At 31.2% G+C, this 26,476-nt stretch overlaps 2 protein-coding genes across 2 annotated transcripts; both read left to right on the top strand.

Moving 5' to 3' along the window:
• Window positions 1-689: 689 nt before the first annotated feature.
• On the top strand, window positions 690-1,681 carry LOC107902940 (auxin-responsive protein SAUR71). Its single transcript, XM_016829041.2, has one exon. The coding sequence runs from the start codon at window positions 1,018-1,020 to the stop codon at window positions 1,444-1,446; it is 429 nt and encodes a 142-aa protein (XP_016684530.1). The 5' UTR covers window positions 690-1,017; the 3' UTR covers window positions 1,447-1,681.
• Window positions 1,682-5,851: 4,170 nt separating this feature from the next.
• On the top strand, window positions 5,852-6,529 carry LOC121217199 (uncharacterized). Its single transcript, XM_041092728.1, has 2 exons — window positions 5,852-5,870; window positions 6,132-6,529. The coding sequence occupies exons 1-2, from the start codon at window positions 5,852-5,854 to the stop codon at window positions 6,527-6,529; spliced, it is 417 nt and encodes a 138-aa protein (XP_040948662.1).
• The last annotated feature ends 19,947 nt before the right edge of the window (window positions 6,530-26,476 follow it).

The following is a 26,476-nucleotide window of genomic DNA, read 5'->3' as shown; positions in this document are numbered from 1 at the left end:
ATTGTATAGTAATGGTCAATTTTCAATTATGGTCCTTACACTACACTCATAATTTAATCTATATACTTTAACTTTTTTATATAATTTAGTATCTCAACTTTTATAATGTTAACCCTTTCTTACATGACACACGTCTAAGTCCTTTTGTTTTTCTACATTATAAGATAGTGGTTAAATTTAACATTTGATCCCTTTTTTTTAATATTGTATATCAAAGGTCAAATATTAATTTTGGTCCCTATACCACGCTGAAATTTGAGATTTAACCTTTATATTTTAACTTTTGACATAATTTGATACCTCAACCTTTACAATGTTATTAGTTAGTTTAAATATTTTATTCTAATTAAAATGCTTATATGAATTTTAAGAATCGTTAACATTATTAAAATATTTGTTAAATATAGGTCCATTACAATGTCATTTTTTGTCAAATGGCTTCCAAGTGTTTTTCTTTTTTTTTAAAAATAAAATAAAATGTTATGCCAACGAATTTAACAAAAGAATTTGAATGATAACAACTAAACCTAAATTTTTAACTTCAAAAAATAGAATGATTAAATTCTTTAAAATAAAATATGAGAATTAAATTCTAAATATAAAAAAAATAGATACAACATAATATAACCTTTAATTTTTTATTTTAAAATTTAGCAAAAAAAAAAAAAAAGACTCACGCGAATCCTAGGTGGAATCATACTAATTATAATATAAAAATCAAAATTCCGATATAAATAAAAAAATTAATAAAAATTGCGATCTATAATAGGTAAAAATATAAAAGAAAGAAAAAAAATGCGAATTAAATATAAGTGTACCTGCAAAGTACTCCTAGGCCTACCTGTACACTCCTCTTTCTCTCTCATCATTAGCATTTTATTCTCTATTTCCTCGTCTTCCTCTTGTTTATATATTCCCCCTCACCCTGCCTTATTACCTCCTACATTTCCTCTATTTTCCACACAAACGAACACACAATTTCAGATCAAAATCTAACCACAAAAATACCCTTCCAAAATGAAGCGATTCATCCGCCGTCTCTCCCGCGTCGCTGACGCTTCCTCCCATTACTGCCTTCTCCGTTCCGACTCCACCGCTCGACATCGCACTACCTCCACCCGCCGACCCGAACCGTTCCGCGTCTCCGTCTCTTTGTTGAAAAAGCAAGCACGCCGGTCGGTCCCCGAGGGTCACGTGCCCATTTACGTAGGGGAAGAGATGGAGCTGTTCGTTGTGAACGCCGAGTTGCTGAACCACCCGGTTTTCATTGCATTGCTTAACAAGTCGGCTCAGGAGTACGGGTACGAGCAAAAAGGGGTGCTTCATATACCGTGTCACGTGCTGGTTTTTGAGCGCGTTATGGAAGCCTTGAGACTCGGGGTTGATTCACGTGACCTCAAGGATCTCCTTGCTTCGTTCTCCGACGACTGTTTTTTGGGTTACTAGGAGGAAGCAAAAATCAACAGAAAGAAGTCTTCTTTTTTTTTCTTTTTTTTTTTCTGTAAATACAGAAGCGAGACATGAGAAAATTTGAGATTCTGACAGATGTCATTCATGTGTAAAGCGGTTTTAAAGTGCTGCAATCTTTCTGTTTGGTTTGAAGGAAACTGAAAAGGGAAAGATTAAAAAAAATACAATCAAGCCATTATTTTGTCTTTTAACTGGCTAATTTTAAACGAAATTCGTTTCTTTATGAGTTTTTTCTAACGGTTCTTTTTCGGAGTTCAATTGCATGAATTTCAGGTGTCAAAAGTAGATAAATTTTAGTAATCTACAATATAAAATATTCCTTTTCTGATTCGTTCTAATTGTATTTTCCTGACATCCAAACAAGGGCGCTGAAATATAGAGAGTGGAGTGTGGGGTGGGGCAGATCTGTAATTGGACGAACATTCGGTGGTTGTTTTCTTCTCCGACGTAATAGCTGAGTGATGTTAGCGGTATTTCGGCTTATGAAAGAGATTTGGGATTGGAATCATTAATGACGCTGTTTGAGCCTTGGGGGGGCCAATGGGATGCTGCTAATGACTATAAATATAATATTCTTCAATTGATATTTTATTTATTTTTTTAAAAAATTATAAAAATATTTTATACATTCATTTTTTATTATTTTACAAATAAGGATTAAAAAGTAATTAGGGTATAATAAAAGTGATTAATCATAAATTTATTTTTAATAATTATTCATTTTGACTTTTAATTTTTAATCAATTTGTTTTATTTTGATTTTGTAATGATACTGGCATGACCATTCTTATAGCATTCCAAGAATATTTAAAATTCAATAAAATTCAAAAAAAAGTTGACAGATTTTTTTAAAAAAATTATGTAGGTTAGTAATGAAGTACACATAAATTATTATCTCATAAGTTCACAGAGATATATATACATTTCTTTGAAAAAAAATCAATTACTAAATATGGGTATAAAACTAGTTATACTAATATTTGCATTAAGAAGCATAGAGAGAGTGAAGGTGAGTGGGAACTTGATCCTCTGGCAAGGAGATATCCTGACCAAACAACTTTCAAATGAAGGTCAGATTCAGTGTAATTTAGGGCTTAAAAGTTAAATTGTATTTTATCTTTTTTATTAAAAAATTGAGTAAATTAATTCATGTACATTTGCTCTAAGAGTAAACCGGTTCTTCTATCAAAAAATTCATATGTAACTGTTTAATTATTCCGTTAGGCACACTAGTTTTTAATAGCAGAAATGGATGAAAATTTTAAGTGAAATAATTAGTTTGCTCTTTAATTTAATATACATGGACTAATTTGCTTATGTTATTTTAACAGAGAGGACAAAATGTAATTTAACTCTTAATATAAGGGTCTCTACAGTACTTTCATTGTCCTTGATTTATATAAAATTAAAAATTAAGAAATCTATCTAAAAATATAAATAATAGTGAGAATAGGATTGGTATTATTTTCATCAAATGGGATAGATGAGATGCAACATCCTTATTGATTCTTATTCCGACACCTAAATATAGTTGGTATGATAGCAGACAAGATTACCAAAGGTAAGTGGAGGTGCCATCAGAGGATTGGAATCGAAATACATTACAACTTGTAACTAAGGCAAAGGGGCGTTGGAATATGCAGTCCTTAATTGAAATGGCATAAGGATATGAACTTGTAACTGATCACCACGCTCCTACTCCTTAGTTATAATTATTATTTACTTTTTTCTCGTTTCGAATTTAGAGTTTATGGTTTATAGTTTATGTGAGTTTAAATATATGATTTAAGTTTAAGGCTAATATCAAATTCTGAATTTAAGATATTAAATATTTAAATCAACGTCCAAATTACTACAACAATAATAATAACAAATGAATTTTCCACTATCTTATTTATTATTATTATTATTATTAACAAGTTGAATTTTCTAAGATATCAAACATTAGTTTTATTAATTTTGTTGAGCAGGTTTTTTATTATTTATTAAATTCGTCAAAGTCTAGCTGGAATTATAAATTATTTACTTGTCAAAGATGCCTGATAGGTCTTTCAATTATTCATTTCAGCATTCTACAATCTTTGAATCATGATGAGAAAATTTGTCCATCCATGACAACTTATGAACCAATTACATCTAATTATAGAAATAATATAAGGTCCCAAATTTTGCAGGAGGCTTCAAAATATGCTTCTATTTATTATTTATATATTTTTATTACTACAATATACTCCTCACCGGGAAATTATATTAAAATTTATATTCTTGACAGCCTTAAAATGAGAAATTACTGTTTTAATCTCTTAAAATATAAAATTTAAATTTAAATTATTTCGATTTTTAATCCGTTTATACTTAATGTTAGTTCAATTTAATTACTCAAAATTGGAAGTTTTTATTTGTTCCTATGGACAAATTATTTTATTAAAATCAAGCTAAAATATCGGGAATGAAATAAATTATTGTAGGTTTGATAAATGAGATTACTTACTGAGGAGCAAAAGTGAGAAGTAATTTTCACCATTTATAAAGGGAAATAGGATTCTGCGCGCGTAACAGAGTAGTTTTATGAAATGATAGGATGACAGAGTCGTCTTATCAATTATTTATTCTAAATTTAGAATTTCATAATATATATATATATATATTAATTTAGGAGCGAGCTTCTTTTACATCCGGGTATAATTTATAATAAAATTCCTAAGACTTCAAAACGATAAAGTTTCATGTTACAAAGTAGTTATCTTGCATTAAAAAAGAAAAAGAAGAAGCTGGGTTCACACGTAATTGCTTTGACAATCCCAAGTTCTTCGAATATATGTATTTTCTTGGCTGAGAAGTTTAGAAACACAATCGCCCATCACATATTTCAACAAAAACTTAAATATTATAAATTGATAATTAAAATTTACACTTGAATCCCAAATTATTAAAATGAGATAAAGAATTTATGAGTTCACACATATATATTCCCAATTTGTAATTTTATTTAAAATTCCAGTTATCTACCCTTAATATAAAAGCTATCCCAAAACCCTACTAGGAGATTCAAGGTCATTGTGTACTTGACAACCAAGCAATGCAATTTCAAATTATTTTTTAAATTGAGTTGCTACAGCACCGCAAAAAAATTAATATAAAAAATGTCATGTATTAAAAAGCCTGTCAAAATTTATATATTTTTAAATAAAAACAATTTTTTGGATCAATATAATAGAAAAATTAAATTATTTAAAATTTATATCATAAATGAAATTATATTAATAATTTTAATAGTTGGATCGTAAAAATATCAATCTTATAAAAAAGTGATCAAATATGTAAAATAAGTGTTTTACACTAAAATTGTTTCTATACTTAAATGTAAGAAAATATTTTTATTATTAAAATATCATATTATAAAATACCTTAATTGTTTTATATTACATGAAATAGAGATATATTATTAAATAAATAAAAATAACTAATTGTAAATCTTTAAATAATAATTATTTATATTAATTAAATATAATAAAAATATATAATTAATTAAATTAAAGTAATTATATGTCTAAATAAGCATGTAAAGTAGGCCTGTCCAAGTTGTCGAGTTGGGCTTGGACAAGAATTTTTGCACCTTGATTGGCTCAGCCCCGCTTAACTTGAATTTAATTTAAATAATAAAAAATATTTTTTTAAAATTTAAATTAAATTATAAATATATATAAAATATCAATTTTTATTATTTTATTATTTTTAAATAGTGAAAAAAGTGTTTTAAATGAACCGGGTCAATCCAAAAATGAGCCGAGACTTGAATTTTTTAAAACCGACTTCAACTCAACCCATCACCATATCCATACATACATGAGAAATTAATTTAACAAACTTATCAATCAAACCATTGATTCTAAAATAAAATACTTTCGTTGATTTAAAGTATTTGTAGATGTTATGTCTAGAACTCGAATTTCAAACTTAATCTCCCCTCTTATAAGAAAAATTAATTGAATTTTTGTTAATTAAAATAGAATTCCATTAATATCAAATCTTGGGTTGAATCTTTCTACATCTCATACCCTTCTCCTTTACCAAAATGATATATATTTTTTTCTACATATATAGACGAGTATTTCATAGTTGGCATAATTATCGGAAATATACTCAATGTATATGTCTTTTTTGAGTTTGAGCTCTTAATCTTTTATTTTAGATTGATATCTTTTAACATTACGATTTTTTAAAAATTAACTTCATTTTAACGGGAAATATTAGATGACCATCAGTCAAAGTCGGAGAAGTAGACATAAACACGATTTTATCTTTTTTCTTCTCTCTTTCTCTCTTCCCCTCTGACTGCTGTTACAGAAAAAAAAAGACCCCCGAAACAAACATCAGAAACATGCAGGTAGAGGAAACAGGTTCTTTAATGGAGGTTTCCGGGGTCAAATCATTACTTGTTTTCACCTAAAGCTCCAAGGTGTTCAAGCAGGTGGAGGGAGCTACTGGGTTTCAAAAAATGTTCACTAAGCACCATTAATCCACCATCAAACCTCAATCTCAAAGCTGTGAAGTCTCATTATTATCCAATAATAACCCAAAATCTCCCAAGCATTTCCTTCATAGAAACTCCAAATCTTCCTCAGATTCTTTATTGAATCCCCCATTGTTGAAAAGCTCAGATTTCGAATCAGTTTCCGTATCTTCATCATCATCAGGCCATGAACACGACGATCTCCTATGGCTATCAGTAGATTCCGATAAGCCAAGCACCAACCCTTTTGCACCATGTAGAAACATAAACCCTAACCCAAACCCACCAAGAATGAGGATGGTTAAGCCAAGACCAGGGTCTCGGTCCGATCAAACATCCACCGATGGAGCTAGAATGGGTCAGAGTCCGATCCAGAGAGAACCAACGACAAGCTGGGGGGTTTCAGTGGATAGTCCAAGAATGAACTCCTCAGGGAAAATCGTTTTTCAAAGCTTGGAAAGAAGTTCAAGCAGTCCAAGCAGCTTCAATGGCGGTCCAAGGTTTAAACAAAGGGGAATGGAAAGATCATATTCAACAAGCGTTTAGAAATGGGTTTGTTTTTATTTTTACTGTAATTGAAATGGGTTATGACTTATGAGTGAATGAAATGAAGGTGCGAGCTCTGATGAAAATGGTGGTGGGTCATTGTGTTCTTTTTCTCTAACAGCAGCTAGAGGGGAAGAGAGAAAGAAGATGGAAACAAAATTAAAAAAAAAAATCGTGCTTTTGTGGCACCTGTCATTTGACTCATGGTGAATTAATATTTTCCGTTAAAATTAAGCTGATTTTTGAAAAAATCGAAATGCTAGTGTCAATTTAAAAAAAGATTAAGGGCTTAAATGTAAAAACGTATAAACATTGAGGATATTTTTAGTAATTATACATCCATAGTTTTGATTTAATTTTAAAATAAAAAAAACCGAGGGGATAAAGAAATCCTTAAAAGAAACAATGGAAGAAGGGAAAGATGTGGAGGCATTTTGAGAGTCGGTCATGGAAGAAAAAAGTCCAAAGATATTTTTTATTAAGAAAAAGTTGAAACTTGGAAAATTCTGTTGATGCGGATTTCAAAGACTTTATAGTATGAACAGGGTCATTTGTCATTAATGCATGTAATGTTCTTGGAAAGAGAAGCATCAATATTTGTACATATTTTAGCAGTGAGGAATTAATATCTTATTATAAGCTGTTTACAGCTTATCGTAAGTTGCTAGTTGAAACCCTACAATTATAATCTCAGTATCGTACGGACTATATATATGCAACAAATGGTGCTCTCTATTTTTTTTTTTATTTTTAAATAAAACTAATTTAAAGGTAACGTGTTAAACCTCAATTTTTAAAAATAAATTTAATTTTGGTTTTAATTAAAAATAATTCAAATAATTTTTATTAATCATATGTATATTGGGACAATAATCATACACTCTCATTTGTCTTGGGTTAAATAAAAATATTTAAAACTATTTAGATTTTAGCTATTGATAAAATTAAATAGTTTAAAATATAATTAATACGTAATTTAATTTTTATTGGATTTTATCATTATTTTTAAATCATCTTAAAAAATTATATATTTGTATTATCTTAAATATTTAATTAGTTAATTGGATTTTTTAAAATTTAGATAAATATTTAATTAAATAAAAAATTAATTAGATAATTTATATATTTGATTTAACTTAAATATTTATTTATATATTATCTATACTATATCTATTTAAAATTTTGATTTTGACCTAAAAATAATTATCACGTTTAAAAAAAAGGTATATTTTAAAGTACATAATTTATCTATTCAAAAATTTCAAATTATGTAATTTAATTACATTAGATTATATTTTTAAATTAAAAGAAATATTTTTTTTAAAAAAAATTAATTTAATTAGATTAAATAAGCATCACATAATAAATAGCACCACTGCACATAATTAAAACACAAAACAATATAAGGTTAGATTAGTCATAGTGATAGCAAGTTCTAATTTTCTCACAACTTTTTTACTGTTTGTTAATACCATCGTTATTTAAATTGTTATGTTTATTAAGTTTTGCGTAGAGAGGATCATCCTGGTCGGTAATAAAATTTTAGGCTCATTTTATAGTTCTGGTTTTGAGCCCAACCTAAAAAGTAAATTTAAAATTTGTCCAAATTCAACTTATATAAAAAATTAAAATCTGAATTCGATCCGATTTGTCCGTATTAAATTTTTTTTATATAAAAATAAATTTAAAAAAATATAATAATAAAATACACTAAAACATTAAAATAAATGTTTCTCAACAAATTGAAAATAAATTAAAAAGAGTCTTTATACTTAAATAACACTGAAATATATATAACTTAACAAGCAAATGTATCTAAAATAGTAGCAGAATTGACAATAAAACAAGAGTTATTCAATATCTAAACTATAACAACAAAACAGTAGAAAAATAGTAGCAAAACAACAACCGTTCTTTTTTGCAAATTCGAACGGGGCCAAAAAAGCTTACCCGAGGCCCGACCTATTTTCTAAACATGCCTTTTTTTTTTTTACTCAAACTCATTTTTCGGACTTATATTTTTACTCAATCCTCTCATTTTTAAGTGGGCCTTCGAGTCGGACAAAATTTCGACTTTCACTACAGTTTTGAATAATGATAGTATGATATTATTGTAATAATCGTTTTTGTACAAACCATTTTAATACCATTGATATATTAAGTTTCATTGATTTATCAATTTTATCCTTCTTTTACTCTCCACTTTTTTAAGTTTCACAAACTAAATTCGTTTTTAATACCAAAACTATTGCAAATAGAACCAAAAGAAAAAGATTTCAGCCAAAATTACGATCCAATAAACAATTCTCTCATATCACATCACAAGGATATTTGGTATTATTCACTATTAGCATAAGAAACTACTTTGGTTATAGATCCTCGCTTTGGTTCGAAAAATTTAAAATTTAAAATTTACAACCAACAATGTAAAATATAAAATATTTAAGTCTTTGATAACAACAAAAGTAAAATATATACTATAAAAATTATACCATGTATTAACTTGAATAGCTACAACAAATTATACGAAATACAAAACTAATGAAAACCAACATATAAGGGAACATGCCAAAATCTACATAAATCTAATTGTTAGCATATAAAATATTATCATAGTTTGAACAAACACAAAATAACGCAATCATACTTATGTAACACAAATATCACTTGTATTTTAAATGGATTTTGAATTTCAAATGGTTGAGTACACAAAATATCAATATTGTAACCGTAAGGTTATTTTGTTAGTCTAGTCATTAGTCTGGGTGTTAAATGTCAGTTCAAATATGATGTGTACCATATTTAAAACACATGGAACAAATTAGAAACATGTGTATTGCTATTGCTTGGATAACTTAGATTTGAAGTGTGAGTAGAGGGAAAATTAAAAAAATAACCCTCCTAAATTTTATTGATATTGTCTACTTTTCATATCCAAGTTATTCGTGTGGTAGGTACACACATGCTTACAATTTTATTAGCGTATTTTAAATATGCTCCATATTAAATTCAAACTGACATTTAATGTCATGATGCTAAGCTAATGGAACGACCTAATGACTCAATTAGAATATTTTCAAGCTTAAGGGCTAATTTAAATTCTGATAGATAATTTGGAGATATTTAGTGCAATTAACCAAAAAGTGCATATTTTAAATATGTAGTGCCATGGGATTAGAAGTTTAGTTTGGTTAACCACTCCGCCTTAGGCGATTTCTTTACTTCAAATCTACCTAAGTCAGCCTAACTCTTGAAAAGTGAGAATTCTCCCAGAAATTCTCTAAGGAATTGAAAATAAAATGGAAACAAACTAAAAACCAAATGAGAAACAAAAAAACTTAGAAAGCCACAAGAAAAAATTGCACACCAAATGTTGGAGTAAATGCTCTCAAATATATTCTTTAACTATCAATGAGATGATTATAAATGAGGGGAAATACCTCTATTTATAGTTGAGCTCCCCTATATCCAATGGTACGGATCGAATTTTATCAACAATTAAGATTGGTGACTATATACAAATGAGAGTCCTAAGAGATTCAAACTCTATACATCTTTATCCCTTAAAATTTACAATAATGACCTTGATAACTCTAGTTTTACTAGAGTGATTCACTGGGTCACCAAGACCTCAAGTAGATAGGCTTCTTCGTATGTTCCCCGAGTCGGGCTAGTTCAAGTGGGTCAAATGAGCCCCATTTCATCACTTGACCTCCATGGGGCGCTCTATGTGCATTTGTCATGGGCTTTGATTCGTGACCCATGACATTCTCCCCCACCTATTCTCGCAATACCCTCGTCGCGTCCTCGAAATGACATTGGTCCAATTTGTCTCAGAATTGCCACTATCAAGTAGTTTTACCCCTCGAAACATTTACCTCGACTTATGTCACCGCTGCCTTTTAACTTGAGCTGTATTTCTCTCTTGTACATATTGTTCACAAAAGCCCACCGCTCTTACTTTCCACTATCGTGACTTTCCTCGATCGAGATCCCCTTCATCTGCACACATAGGCTTAGGCATGCCCATATTGAACAATGGGTTAACCTTGAGTATAGTCGCTAACTCCGATTTGTAAGCCCTTTGGCTTACCCGCTTCAGAACATTAAAAAGCCCCCATGTTTTTGCGAATCCAATGGTAAATCATAATGTAAAACACTAGCAGATTGTTTAAGATATACCTCGCTCATAGCATTTACTCGATTTGACCGCCCAGTTTGCATCACCATTTTTCCTACAAAGTTTGATGCACAATCCACCTCTCTCATATGTGGTAGCGCCACTGATAACTCAATAGGCTCCACGTCGGTTTGTTGTACCTCTAATATTTCCAAAGGGGTCTTCATAGCACTCTAATTTACCAAGTTGATGTTCTTACCACAATGAACATCCTCGGCTAGCTAGGTTGTCGACAATACCTTGGTTTCACCTTTCTCATTATGACTCACTAGCACCACACATTGTCATTGGCAAGGATCCAAGATACATACTCAATTGGCAAAAAGAACTAATAGAGCATTAATCTGGTCAAGCAAATCCAAACCAAGCATGAAATCATAATAATCTAAATGAATTACCTCTAAATCTTTCTTTCCTTTCCACTCATTTATTTGTAGCTCAACTAATTGTGTTATTCCCACAATTGAGGCCTCTTTGGAATTCATAGTCTTGATCTTCTTAGTTGATTTGCTAATTGAGAGACCAAGTTTACCCACGACTTTCTTTGATATAAATAGATTATATGTCCCTGTATCAACAAGAGCACTCCTTTGGCCTGTGATGTTGATGTCCATAAACATAAACCATTTCTATTTGTGATCTCTTTTTGATTTTGTAGAATTAAGTATCATCAACCCAAGTTTAAAGCCTTACTCTCTGGCTCCACTTCATCTTCTTACTGATAGCGGCAATCTTGTATTTCTCTAGACAGTCCCGCATCCTATGCGGACCACAACATAAGAAGCACTTCACTGGCTCCATTTATTCTCTTTGTCCCTCGGATGGTTGTTGGGTTTCCACTTCCTATTAGGTTGTTTCCTGTTGCCACTGTTGTTGTTTTTAATTAGTCATTCTTCATCTTCCCTACCATTGTCTTTCTTCTTGGGCCTGGAAGAGTCAAACTTGTCTTTCCTCGGAACAAGCTCAATTAAGGACTCTGCTACGGTTATGGCTTTGGTAAGTTCTTTGATTCCTCGACGCTGTTACTCTTTCTTCGCCCAAGGCTTCAGCCCATCTATAAAAGAGAAGAAGACCTCTTTCTCACCCAAATTAGAAATTTGAAGCATGAGTTCACTGATCTCCTGCGTATACTCCTTAACTATGCCTTGTTGCGTAAGCTGACACAACTTTTCCCAAGCTTCATCCTCATCGTCGACATACTCTGGGTAAAACTACCCTTTGAGTTTGTTGGATCTACTGCCCTAAGTATAGTATTTTCGTCTATGTACACTTGCAATTTTCTCAAACAGATTGATTAATAAAATAATTCTTGGATTACATTAGAATTCTTTGTATAATTTTCCTCATGTGGTTTTTGTACGCAAACTAAAATAGAATCAAATGTTTTATCACTGGTTGTTTAATGTTTAAACTAATATTAAGCGGTATTACGTGGTCAGAGCGTAATACGAAAAGACAAATTGTATTAGTAGACGAACCTAAACATGTCTTTAGTTTAATAAAAAATGAGCAAACTGATTGAAAGACTAATATTCTGTCTATCAAATACAATTAGGGAAAAGTTTTCTCTTGGGAATCGAAGCGAATGACTCCTAAAAGATAGAGACATATATGTGACTAACTGGACTAACAATAATCGGACTGAACTCAAGAAGAATAGATCTTCAATCTATTTATGGATTTATTCACTTGTGACGTTCATAGTGTGACATACTTAATCCTGAGTGGATGATGGACTACGTATGCGTGACTCATATACTTTAATTTAAGTAAAAGCCTGAGATCAAATAGATAAGGAACCAAAAACCAGTGCTTTGGGTGTCGAAACCATTTTTTGTTAAAACGGGGTCGTCTTGGATTTTGAAAATGAAACGAAAATGGGAGTCACCACCAATCTTTTATTATTTAGTTGTGATTGGATCACCTCGTGAAGTAAGCATTTTAATAAAAGTTTAAGTTTATTAAAACGGACATTTTTGGTCTATTAATTTTTGAAAACGGGTTCGGGAGCAGGTTATGCATGAGGAAGGGTTAGCACCCTCGATGCGCCCAAAATTGGTACCTTAGTTGATTATTTAATGTCTTTATGTCGAAAGCTAAAAGTTTGAAAAGACTTTAAAGCACGATCCTCTTTTATTAATGTTGATTTTAAAATGCTTTAATTAAGTCAAAACGATTGCTAAAGATTCTCTCGTCTCGAGATATCGGAGTATCACATCCTGTAAGTTAGGACACGATACTTTGAACTCCCAAGCACAAGTTTGTCTTTAATTGCTATTGAAATTTCATGTATTTTGAAACTTAAAAGGATATTTGGCTATTTAGGTTTAACGAGAAAATAGAAACCCCGTAAGTTAAGGCGCGATTCCTCGAATTTCCTAAAACGCGAAATATTGCCTTATTTAGTAAAATTTCCTTCTTGAATAATAACAATTACGATATTTGAAGGTAAGCCTTTATCTTGTTTGGAATAAAATACAGTGATCTAAATTGGATAACTATGATGGGGTTTAATTTGCAACACGATGACGTGAAATGACAATATAATAATGGACATAGAATAATGATGCATGGAAAAAATTACCCAAATGTACAACAATAATATGAAAATACGAATGAACGAATTATGGTACACACAATAACAATAACCCCTCGACATACATTATTTAAATACTAGTATTAATAATGAAATACGAATACATTAACTAACATATATAACAATTTCAAAATGAGTAGTATAAAGTAAATTAAAATAAATAAAATGTAGTACAATTTTAAAATGATAATAAGTGAGTTTTAAATAAATAATCATGAAAAAAAGATTTAAAAATCAACTATATACAAAACGACTTAAAAATATTGTATATGAAAAATTTTAAAATAAATAATATATATGTACGTATAAAAGCGTAAAATAAGAGATATATAAAAGACCTTAAAATGACTAATAGATAAAACATTTAAAAAAAAACAAATGGTAGAAGTTGAAAAAGGTACAAAACAATTTTAAAATAATTAGTGTATATAATGCATTCTGATATAAGATAAAATAATATATAATGTACTTAAGATATAAAATAATATATAATGTACTTAAGATAAATAGCTAAATTTTTTTTATATCATATAAAAGCTTAAAATAAGTATGTAAAAAGGAAGAGAATTTTTTTAAACAAAACAATGAACTAAAGTAGATAATGTATATATATATATTTAAAATAAATAACGTATATAAAAAAACTTGAAATAAATAATGATGAATTTAAAACAGTTTAAAATAATATATAAGAGGAACTCCTAAATACTATAAAAAAAGCAGTTTAAAAAGAGAAAAAAATGTATATATGGAAAAAATGGGGGCTAAAGGGTCAAGGGTGTGCTTGAAACTAGAATAAAATTAAAGGGCTTAATTAAAAATTAAAAGATGGAATAAGGGACTGATTCGCCACATGCTGAAAGTATCAAGGGGCGAAAGAATAAATGCTCGAAGTCCGCTGTGCGTTTTGACATGGGCCAGAACGAAATAAGAAAAAAATTATGCGGATAAATTAAAAAGGAAATAAAGTAAAAAAATGGATTGGATTAAAAGAACAAAAATTCAGAGGGACTATCCGCATTAATAACCCCAAAAAAACCAAACACGCAGGTTCCCTAGCTATTCAAGTCGGGTCGCACGGGTTCCCCTCAAAACGACGTCGTTTTGCGTTTGGGGAGGGTTCCCAAAACACTGTCGTTTCAGTGTTATAAAAGGGCCAATTTTTTTTTAAAAAGGTTTGCTGTAGCATTAGAGAAAGAAAAAAGAAACTTTCAAAAGTCTCCCCCCCTCTGCTAGGGTTTCGAATCCCCTTGAACGCCGACTGATGAGCCAGCTCGGTGGTTCGCCACACCACCACTATGGTCGGTGGCCGACGACAAGTGACCACGAGGAGGTGAGTTTCTCATTCTTCTCTTTTCTGATACATTTTATTTTGAATGCAAAAGAAAAAAAAGAAAAAAAAGGTAAAATAAAATATACTGAAATAATAAATAAAAAATAAGCAGAAAAAAAAGAAGAGAAAACAGTTTAAAGATTGATATCCACCTTTTAATATTTCTGTGTTGCTTTTTAATTTCTAGTGTTCGTAAAAAACTACAAAGAGAAAGCTTTTTCTTTTTATAGCCAAGTTACACTTTGATTTCTATTTTTTTATTTTTTCTGGTCGTTTCTTCTGCTTGGCGTGCTTTTCCTGTTGTTGCATTCAATTCTTCCAGGTGTCAGACGAGTGTGACGATGGCGTGCGGCGGTGGTGGCGCGCGTGGGAAGGCTGGTGGCTGGGGGTGGACCTAGGTGCGGCGTACCTAGGGTTTCTGCCTCTCATTTTTTTTACTGAAAATTATTTTAGATTTTGGGCCATTTGGGCTTTAGGGTTTTGATTTATTTGGGCTATAATTGTTTGGGTTATATTAGGTCTGTAACATTTGGACTTTGGACTTTAAATTTTATTTTTGGTTGTTGTTTAAGGGCCCGGGCAGAATTGGTTATTACATTGGGTATACAAGTTCTATAGTATGTAGCGTTATTCACAACAGTGAAATTCATAGCTCGAGACATGGGTAAATGATATCCTCTTATTGGCATTACATAGTTGATGAAAAGTAAACATGGCCACGAGTCGTTCATCTTTGTGATGAATGACTTTATTACTATTTGATAGTAATTAGCTTTTTATGAAGTAAGATGTAATGGTTACAATGAGATAAAATAGGATCATATTGGAGAACAAATTTATCCCAAAAAAATTAAGGATATCTTATTAGAGAAACACACTTATTACAAGGTCATTGACGAGTATTGATCAAGTTGCTTTTGTAGTAGTATATCATTGGGGAGAGCTCAGCCACGATACTATAGTGCAATGATTTCGTGACTAAATGACTTTATAATTAATAGGCGAAAAGTTAGAACTTAATTATAAATCATTTAGCCCTAATCACATATGTCCAATCGGTTCCTCCGCTAGCTCGTTGAAACAATAAATGAATTGCATGTTGAATCAAATGAACAAAAAATGTATAGAAATAGTGAAAATGGAGAAATGAGAAACGTTTGGAAATGACTATGGTTTTCTCCAAAATAAAAATGAAAATGGAGAAATGAAATCATTTGGAAATGAATGTGGTTTTCTCCAAAATGGAAAATGAAAAATGAAAAATGAAAAATGAAAAAGACCTGGAAATGAATTTATGTTTTTCGAAGTAAATGAAGTTCGAAAATGGAAATAAATCATTTGGTCATAGAAAACCTATTGAATGTAAAAATATTAAATATATTTTCTCATAAATTCTTTTACGATAAAGTCGTCATGATTTTAACGGAATTCGAATTGGGTTGAGAAATTTATTTAATTGATAAGATGTTTATTTTAGGAAATAGAAAACAATTATCGGGTTGGATCGAATTATAAAGTACTGGGTTAAAATTCGAGGAAGTACTTTTAATTGGACCCGATATGGAAGAGACCTAAAAGCCCCTCATGTTAAAGGGGGGATGGCAAACCCTAGTATTATTAATTAGGGTTGCCGCCCCCAGTACTTCTAGTTAGACTAGGAGTTTGTTTTCTATTTGAAATAAGCTTTCACAATTCAACAAAGACTTTACTTATTCTCCTTATAAATAGATGGCACCGGAAGGGCAAAAGAGATACAACTTTAAGATATTATTACTCTACCCAAAAATAGTGAGAGTTTATTCTCTAAGTATTATATATATTTTTCGAAATAACAATTTTGTTAGTTTCTATTGAGAAGAGATTTTTGTTTTCACACTAAAAGTAAAGAAAACTATTTTTGGTTCTATGTTTGATTCGAATCATTCAAGCCCAGACTCAAAGCAGTTCGTGGTACAAGAATAACAAAGAAGGTCATATGGTCAAAAACCAAGAACGACATGGATCCGTTTAGCCAAAAATACACGTGCGATTTTGATAAATGGTTCATTGCTATAAATATCACAAATCAACTCGGTTTTCAAATTTTTTTATTTTTCACTTGACAAGAAAATCATTTTAAAATCAGATTTTTTTCCAATAATTGGTATCAATGTGTCAGAATTTGCTATGTTTATAGTATAAACTAATATCAAAATTCTCTCTCTTCTTCATGTGTGATTAATTTTGATAAGATGTGACATTCTTGTAATTGTATGCATGTTTAGGGGAAGATATGCAAATAAATGTATGATATTATTTTACTATTATGTATGATAAAGTAATTTTATTGAAGTTGTGATTCCTAGAAAATTAAATATAATTTGTTAATTTTCTCTAGTATGTATATTTTAAATCATGGATTATCATCTCCACATAGGGTTTTATTTTATTATAGTAGAATAAAATATGTGAGCTAGAAACAAACATAAGAATTTTTGTAACCTAGGTTTTTTTACAAAACCTGAAAAATTGAGACGCATCCAGGTTGATTGAGACAACGCAAAATCGATCTAACCAAACTGGCACGAGACCGATGGTGGTCTGATGATGATGATTGACGTCAAGGGCTGGCGGTGAAGGTCGATGGCGATGGCCAGTGGTGGCCAACGGTGGTCGTCGATAGTTTAGCGGTGATCGACAATGGTGACAACATGGAAACAACGATGGAAAGACGGTGATGATAAAAACATGAACAGGTACCGTAGCAGAAGTCCGTGGTGGCAAAATTGAAGACCCAAATTATGTTTTGGGGTGAATTTTGTAATTTTTATTTTTATTCTAGAATAGAATCTTGAAACTTTGGCTGGTCAACGTTATTTAAATTTTTAAGCTGTTATAAGTGATAAGCATGATGATATTTATTTGAATGCGAATGTTCATGCATATGTATGATAAGCATGCCATACTATTTAGGGAATAATGCCACATGTACTTGTCATGCATATATTGGTCATTTATGATTGAAATAGGACATTGAAAACCTTGCATGTTTTTGAAAATATTGAGTGGGAGAAGGTCCCTAAACAAGACCTACGATCTCCATCAATGGTCTCTTATGATGACATGTTAATTTAACTACCCCACGGTAAGATTTTCATGTGAATCTTAGAAAGGAGATTTCCAGAAAGTAAATAGAATTTTCTTGTGATCGTATGATAATTGGACTAGCCTCCATGGTAGGTATTATCATGCGATATGTCAAGAAGTTTTGTCCTTAAAGAGGACAACTAGTCACAACACACTACTCGGTAAGATTATCCAATGAGGACTCATTTGTGGTGCATGATGCGATATGTGTTGAGTTGATAGTTATAAACACAAGATCTAGTTAAGTAACTTTCCACGAAGCTCTACTTAAGTTAGAGTGATGGTCAAACGTTACATGATTATTGGTACATGTGAATGCCTAAGGAAATAGGTTCATGTACTAATTGGATAGAAATCCATGTTCTTACTAGTTGATCATTATTACCCTACGGTAGCTTGATTCAATGCGTGTATAAATTATCATTGCAACGACTTACAAATGTTTTCAAGATTTAATGTAAGATGCATGCATCATCTTAATGTATATTGTAGTGTTGCAAAACATTTTCAGACATTTGCTTAATACAAAGATATTAATAAATGAATGTTTTATTTCCAGTTCAAAAATGAGACCTACTCCTTTACTAAAGATACTTACTGAGAACAAACTAAATGAAAATAACTATAAGGAATAGAAAAATAACCTGATGATTGTATTTATCCATATTTAATTTACATCGCTAGGTAAATTAGTGGGAGAGATAAAATTCTTAGAAAACATTAAGTAAATTAAACAAATCAACTTTTTTATTCTTATCATCTCCATCAAAAGTAAAATAAACAAAATGAAAACTTTCCATGGTTTTTTCTTCTTCCAAGCCGTGAATGTGTAAGGCAAAAAAATTCAAAGGTAGAAGTGAGGTTTAATTTGAGAGGTTACCTTTAAATAAAGAACTTTTAAGATCCACTCTTTTAAGGTCTTGATTGATTCTAGTAGTGTTTGTACATCAAGGTAACTTCATCCTTGGACTAATGGTGAACTTGAAGAGGAGGTAAACAAAAAAAGCTTTGGTTCTTGCATTTTTTGTTGTATTCAGTAGGGGTGAGTGTTCGATCGAATCGAATGAAAAAATTTCGAGTTAATTGAGTTGACAAATCATATTTTATCATCCTAATTTGATTTGAAATTTTCTCGAATCGAGTCAAGTGAGATGTAATTCTAATCAAATCGAATCGAATATATTTGTTCAAGTTAAATTTTAAAAAAATAATTTTGGGTCCTTGTAACCACTGTCACCCACCGTAAAAAAATTTCTCCACTATAATCAAAATTTTTATTAACTTTCATCACCTCATAATTTATTTATTAATATTTAATATATGGGTTAGCTTCTTTGCTTGCTTAGTTGTTTCAATTATCTTCAAATTCTTGCCACTATGTATTTTGGAATTAAAAAATATATTAAATGTAAAAATGTGATTTTTTAATAAAAGTTATTTTAAAGATAAAATATTAAATTGATACCAATATAAAATTTTAACACGTACATTTTATGGCATCATTAGTAATTCAATTTTAATATAAATACTCAAGATGACTAAACAATTCAATAATATAAATAATATAAAATGTGAAATTTAATTTAATAATATAAATAATATATATAAATAAAATTATTACTATTTATGTTTAGGGGTTTTGTTTTGGATAATTTTGATTTTTTATTTGGGAGTAAAGGGCGAGAAGTAAAAGTTTAGGGGGAAAATAAAAAGTTTTGGGGAGTAAAAGTTTGAAGGAAAGTAAATAGGGGGAGTAAAATTTTGGAGGGAAAATATTAAAAAAAAATGGGGGAGGGGATGGGTTTGGGGTAGATGGGGGTGGGATGGGAAGGGAGTAAAAGTTTTAGGGGAAAGTGGGAGGGAGTAAAAATTTTGGGGGAAAATAAAAAATTTTGACGGTTTGTGGGAGTAAAATTTTGTTTAGGGGAGGAAGTGGGAAGGAGTAAAAATTTTGGGAGAAACTGGGAAGGAGTAAAAATTTTGAGGGAAAAATAAAAAGGTTTGGGAGTTTGGGTTAAAACTGTAAAATATTATAGTTTGATATTCGAATTATTTGAGTTATTCGAATTTGAAAACTCAACTCGATGCGAACTCAAAATTCGAAAAAAAATTCGAGTTGACTCGAATAACTCGATTAACTCGAATAACTCGATTCGTTTAACTCGAAATTTGAAATTTTTTTATTTTTTCGAGTCGAATCGAGTTTTGCTCGCCCCTAGTATTCAAAATTGATTCTTATTAGGAATAAGTTAGAATAGAGTGGGTAAGTTAAGGATGAAGTTTTGTTAAGGTTTGTGTAAGTTACCATTGTTGAATACAAAGAGATTCTAGAGAGAGAGAGTGGGAGAAACTTGAATTCATGGTGCGTTTTGGATAGCTAGGAAACTCTTAGATTCTAATGCAAGTGGAGTGGAAGAATTAGATTCGAACGAAAGATTTTCGAGTTATGTGAAATCCGAATGTTAGAATTCTATATAGTCAAAATTTAGTCGAAATGCATCTCATGTTTAATTTAGATGATTTCTTTGTTTGAATGTGTGTGTCTAACCTTACTTTAATGTTTGTTTGATTTTAAAGCTAAAGAACTGGCTAAATCTTCAAAAGAAAAAAAAAGGAAGGAAAAGATGTCAGAGGCATGACAATTATGATTTTTGCAACCTTAATTTGTTTTCCTTACATAAGATAATTAAGTAGTCAAGCTTGAGTAATTATTAGTGATGATTTGATGATATATAATGTGTTACTTTGATTTGATGATTTTGAGATTGGTTTATATGATATTGAGAAATGGTATAATCTTGGTTGTGGTATCATGATGGGAAATATGAATTATATATGTTTCAATGATATTTGACCTTGAAAATACTATATTAAACAATGTTGGATTTTGGTTCGGTTATAGTTGGCATGTCATATGATTCATTTATGCTGGAGGAAGCTTTGGCTCTTGTGAACATTGTATTTGGCACTTGCGTGCATTTCTTAGTGCTTCTGCACATTATATATTGGCACTTGTGTGCATATTGTGAAGTGTTAGGCGAATTCGTGTTTTACACGCACCACTACTTTTGCACATCATTGTGGAGTGTTATAGGAGTAATTCGCGTATTCGATCTTGAGTTCATATTTGCTTGATAGTGGTTGAAATGTAATAATGAGAGCTTGCTTAATGATATGATATAATGTGGTATATGGTAAACTAATGAAAATGTTGGTATAAATATATGGATAAATGAATTTGGTATAATTATAAGGGTTATGTGTCATTTATTAGTATTATGGATTTTTATTCAATGATGTTCGATGAGGTTTAGGGTTTAGGTTTTGGTGTTACACTGAAAGCAAGCTTAAACTTGGTTCGTACTCTTATTGATATTTCGGCGTATACTCACTGAACTGGGGCGTTAACCCAAAATTTTAAATTACAAAACAATCAAATTAGGGATACGCCATATAATATAAAACATAATTGAAACGAACTTTCGACAGAAGCCTTACAAAGTCAACAGGTTCATATAAAACGCAAGGTGAGTTATTTCCCACACAAAAGTGTCAAGTGCATCACAGGCAGTTAAATATTGTTTAAATCAGTTTGGCGTATACGATTAAAATATGTCTTATAAACCATAATTCACAAAGGTTTAACCTATACTTGAAGAGTACATAAACATTCTCTTAAAACAGTGATTTGGCGAAAGATGTAAATTATTAAAAATGTTGGTTACAAAACAGAGCTACATGCCACCTACCTAAAATGAAAGTATATGCATGTTACAAAACAAACATAGATGAGGCTCACAATAAAGGTCACTTTATCTGGCTGAGTCCTTTCTACAAGCCCTTTTACGTCAAAGTACCACTTGAAAAAAGGGAAAGAAAGGGAGTAAGTTCAAAAGAACTTAGTGAGCTCCAGCAATAAAAAGGCTCAACCCTTTCCAAGCAAATTCCATGAACAGGAATAATTGGGCATATATATATATACAAATAACAATAAGTTAACAGACTTCCCGCAGAGACAATTAGGCTTTTTCCCTCTTACATACGATAATGGTGGGTACCTATCCCTGGCGGATAGTATCCCTTGGCGGACTCTATCATCTGTCAAATACAATATGCAACTACTTTCCCAAAGAACAGTTTCGCTAACATCAATAGAAAGAATACTTCACAAAAGCTACCATCACTTACTCTATCATCCTAGACATACCTGTTGACCGACATCTATATGCCTATTAATTATGACTCTCATTTGGCGGATAAAATATGCCAAGCACTACAACTAACAGATACATTTTGCCCAAAACACATTAATTGAGATTAATATTTAGTACTTATCATGCAATACAACTACATGGTCAACCTTTCTGTTTGGCAGCCTCATAACTTACCACGAATATACGTAACATGCATTACATGCAACAAATCCAGATTCACATATTCTTACTCTTTCTCATGCCTTTCATTGTGCTAACCCTAGATCTCATATTTACTGTAACATCCCGATTTTGGGCCTAGTCGGAACAGTGATTTCGGGACCACAAATCTGATGAGAAAAAAATTATTTTTACTATATTTTTATGGTATACAATTTCATGGAATGATTTCGTGAAAATTTCGTTCAAAAATTTCAACGTTTGGGCACTCAATTTAGTCAAAAGGACTAAATTGTAAAAAATGCAAAAGTTGAGTTCTACATGTTAGAGGTGTCCAATTTTGATGTTTTATGGTAGAATATGAAGCTTGAAATTATGTTAAACAACTTTTAAGCTTGAAATGTGTTTATTTTGATGTTTATTTTAAGTGAAAACGAGTAAATTAGCATAATCAGTAAAAATACCTAATGTTCATAAGTAAGTGTTAGAGTGGGAATTTGATGTTTCCATAGAAGGGAAAGATGTTCAGCATGTCATAAAACATAAGAATAAGGGATGAAGTTTAATTTCCGAGCTTTGGGACAAAAGTGTAAATATGCAAAAGTTTAGGGGTGAAAATGTAATTTTTCCAAAGTTTGAGTCAAGGATTGTTTTGATGAATGTGAGTATTAAATAAGCTAAATTTTCTATTATAGATCAAGAAGAACGAAATCTGGAGTTAGACCAGGGAAAGAAAAAGGTTGAGGACTAAAGTGCTAGATTTGATCATATTTTGTATCGAGGTAAGCTTACGGTAAATAAATGCAATATTTCAATAATTATTAATAATACTGTTATTTTCCAGCAATTATGAAATTACTTCATGAAATTATTTAATGTTGACTCAAGTATGAGATGATAGAGAATTAGTGTTAAAAAGTCCCATTGAAACATAAGGAATGTACCGGATACAAATGTCATGACATTTGGGTAAAGAGATCCCATGTAAGACCATGTCTGGGACATGGCATTGGCATCATTGAGATTATGAGAGGTCCCATGTAAGACCATGTTTAGGACATGGCGTTGGCACCGAGATGAGAGGTCCCATGTAAGACCATGTCTGGGACATGGTGTTGGCTCCGAGATGAGAGGTCCCCCGTAAGACTATGTCTGGGACATGGCATGGGCACCGATATGAGAACTCCCATGTAAGACCATATCTGGGATATGACATTGGCAGTACAGGAAACATCCCATGTAAGACCATGTCTGGGACATGGCTTTGGCATGTTATTATCAGAAAAGAGACCCAAGTATCCTTATTATCCCAATATGGCTCAACGGGCTAGTAAACAAATTATGTTCCATGAAAGTTCAGGTAAAAGTATAAATAGAAAATTCAGGTGAGTTATAAGATTTAAGAACATATTATGTTATCAATTGAGAATCAACATTTCAGCAAGAGAAGAGTAAGTTATAATCATGAGTTATCTAAGTAAACAAGTAAGTGAACGAGTAAGAGATTAAGTAAAGAGGAAATTAGAGATCATGACACTTGAGTATATTTATTTGTGTTAAATGTTGTTATTTATTTGCTTGTAAACTTACTAAGCTTTATGCTTACTTCTTTTATTTTCCTTCTTTTATAGTATTACAAGCAAAGTTGGGAATCTTAAAGACGTCGGAGAGCACTCACACTATCAACAACAACAACTCGGTATTTTATGATGATCAATGTTTGAGCTATGCCATGTATAGAGACTTAGTCATTTTGAATGTATGTCCTTATGATATTGCTAAAGGATGATGTGTACATATGTGATAATGTTTAGCTATTAAAATGGCTAAGTAAGAATAAGTTTGGTATTATGAATGCCTAGGTGATAGTTTATACCTAGAAAATTATGAAAGAGTAAAAATTTGCAATGAAACAGTTTTGGGACAGCAGTAGTGACGTGACTTTGAAAACTCATAAAGGATAGTATAAAATGAATTAGAGAGTGAATGATATATAGAATTAAAGCTTATCGAGTCTATTTTCATAGAAAAATAACGATGTGGGTAAAAGAATTTTATATTCTGAGATATTTGAATTTAGGTTAGACAGGGTCAGAATGGTTTTTGGAGTCCCCTGTTCTGATTTTAGAAAATAATTAAAAATTGTAAAAAAATAATTATGAGTTATAATTTATATTTATAGATTCCTTAGTGAGTATATTTTCTGTATAAATAAGTGAGAACACCATATGAAAATCATACTATGAGAAAATTGATTTTTAGTGAATAAAGGTCAGAACCATTAGGCAGTGAAACATGGAAGACTTTAATGAATAAAATGTACTAATTGGCTAAACCAAAAATTCTGAAAATTTTATGGTAAAAAGATATATGAGTCTAGTTTTAGGGAAAATTTACGGATCTAAATTTCAATTTTTTTAACTCGAGTTATAATTAAATTAGTGACTATTGCGCAGGTGGATAGTTTTAACATGAACAGTGAAATAAAATATTTAGGTTTGTTTAAGTATTCGAAAAGTTTTTAATGTTCCCGGTTTGAACCTGAACCATTTCTGTTGCATGTTTTAGTGTCTCGAGAGTTCTTTTAGGGACATATTGATTGAATGTGTGTGAATTAATTTTAAAAACAACTTTTTATGCTCCGAACTAGTAAGTTAAGTCAGGTAAAGCCTCGTGCTCGACTCCGGCAGCAGTCTCGGGTAAGGGGTGTTACATTTATAACTCATCAAAGATGTCTTAGTCCATGTTATTTCAAACATATGCATGTTTTCCCACAAGATTAGGGCACTTTGTCATAGTTAGCAACTAACATGCCCTATCGATGGCATCACCTATAACGTCAGGCTGGTTAGCAACTAACATGCCTTACCAGAAACTCAGCACATATGCCAATTTGATTAGCAACTAACATGTCCTACCAGTGGCCCATCATCTTCGCCAACTTGGTTAGCAACTAGCACGCCCTACTAGTGGCCCAACACATACGCCAATTTAGTTAGCAACTAACATGCCCTACCAGTGGCCCATCATATTCAGATATCGAGTTTGCGCACCAAGAAAGTCGTGTTTATTTCTTATCATTGATATGCGAATGGTTACATGCAACAACTTACCACGTTTAAAGGAGACGATTTTACTTTAATTCATAACCTTTAACTATTACATCCCAAAAACTAACAATATACAGGGACTCAGAGTAGACTCATAGGAAACCCACACAAATTGGATACTCACAGAAGAGATCCAAGTAGCTGGTTACCCCACAAGTCTTTTTCTACACTCCACAACTTTACTTTTATTCGGACACTTGTTGGTTCTTCTCTGACGAGGTTATTCCCTATTTTCTTGGGGTACAAGAAATAAAAACAAGGTAGAAGAAAAGAAAGAAAAGAACCCTCGTTACAACAACCACACCATTATTTATAGCCCACACAACTCTCACAATAACCCTACACGTAGCCAACCATGCAAAGCTGACTCAACACCCTTTTGTGGCTGACATATAATTTCTAAACAAATCCTACCTTAAACATACTTGCAATCTAGTTTATTTCCATCTAGGTCTTAATAAGAAACTAACTAAAACTATACAACATACCCACGTGGTCATAAAGAAAACTATCAGGTCCATGACCTAACAATTTGCCACTAGTAGATACTAATAGAAGGGTCCGTCAACATAAGGCTTGCCTAGAGAATCTATTGATTGGTGGGTCCTACACAACAACTATGCCAAGACGTATAGATCAATAACCTATACTTCGTCAAAAGATGAACCTTCAACCAAGTCTTTACCAACTTACCTGATTGGCCAAACAATCCGCCAATCATGACGCGACAACTAGCACTATCTTAACCTGGAGGATACGGCGTAAATCAACCTTTCTTGACCTATACTTTATCCAACAATCCGCCCACACAAAAAACCAATTGGGACTACACAGGGCAGGGTGTTACAGTGCTCATGCAGCGGCAATATTGTGAAAAATGCTTTAAAAATTATTTTAAAACGATTTCATGCCTTTTAGTGAAAAAGGTTTTATTCCCTGAAGTGAATGTAATAGTACATAACAATTATAAAAAATTAAAATATGGAAATCATGGTTTTCGTTTTAATTGAAGATGTTGTTGGAGACATATTAATAATTATTATCATGGTGGTTATAATAGTGGTACTTCTATCCACTAGAAAAATAATAATAAGGAAAAATAAGAAAATGATGGTCAAAATATTCGAAGGTTATTGAAAATTCATGCTACCAATGTGGTATGAAAATGCATTGGTCACATACCTGTCATATGTTTAAGCATCTAGTAAAACTTTACCAAAGCATCCATT

Source organism: Gossypium hirsutum, chromosome D05 (assembly GCF_007990345.1).
Source record: "Gossypium hirsutum isolate 1008001.06 chromosome D05, Gossypium_hirsutum_v2.1, whole genome shotgun sequence".
Classification (NCBI taxonomy): Eukaryota; Viridiplantae; Streptophyta; class Magnoliopsida; order Malvales; family Malvaceae; genus Gossypium; species Gossypium hirsutum.
The sequence above is the reverse complement of the archived record's forward strand: the minus strand, read 5'-3'. Positions and strand labels throughout refer to the sequence as shown.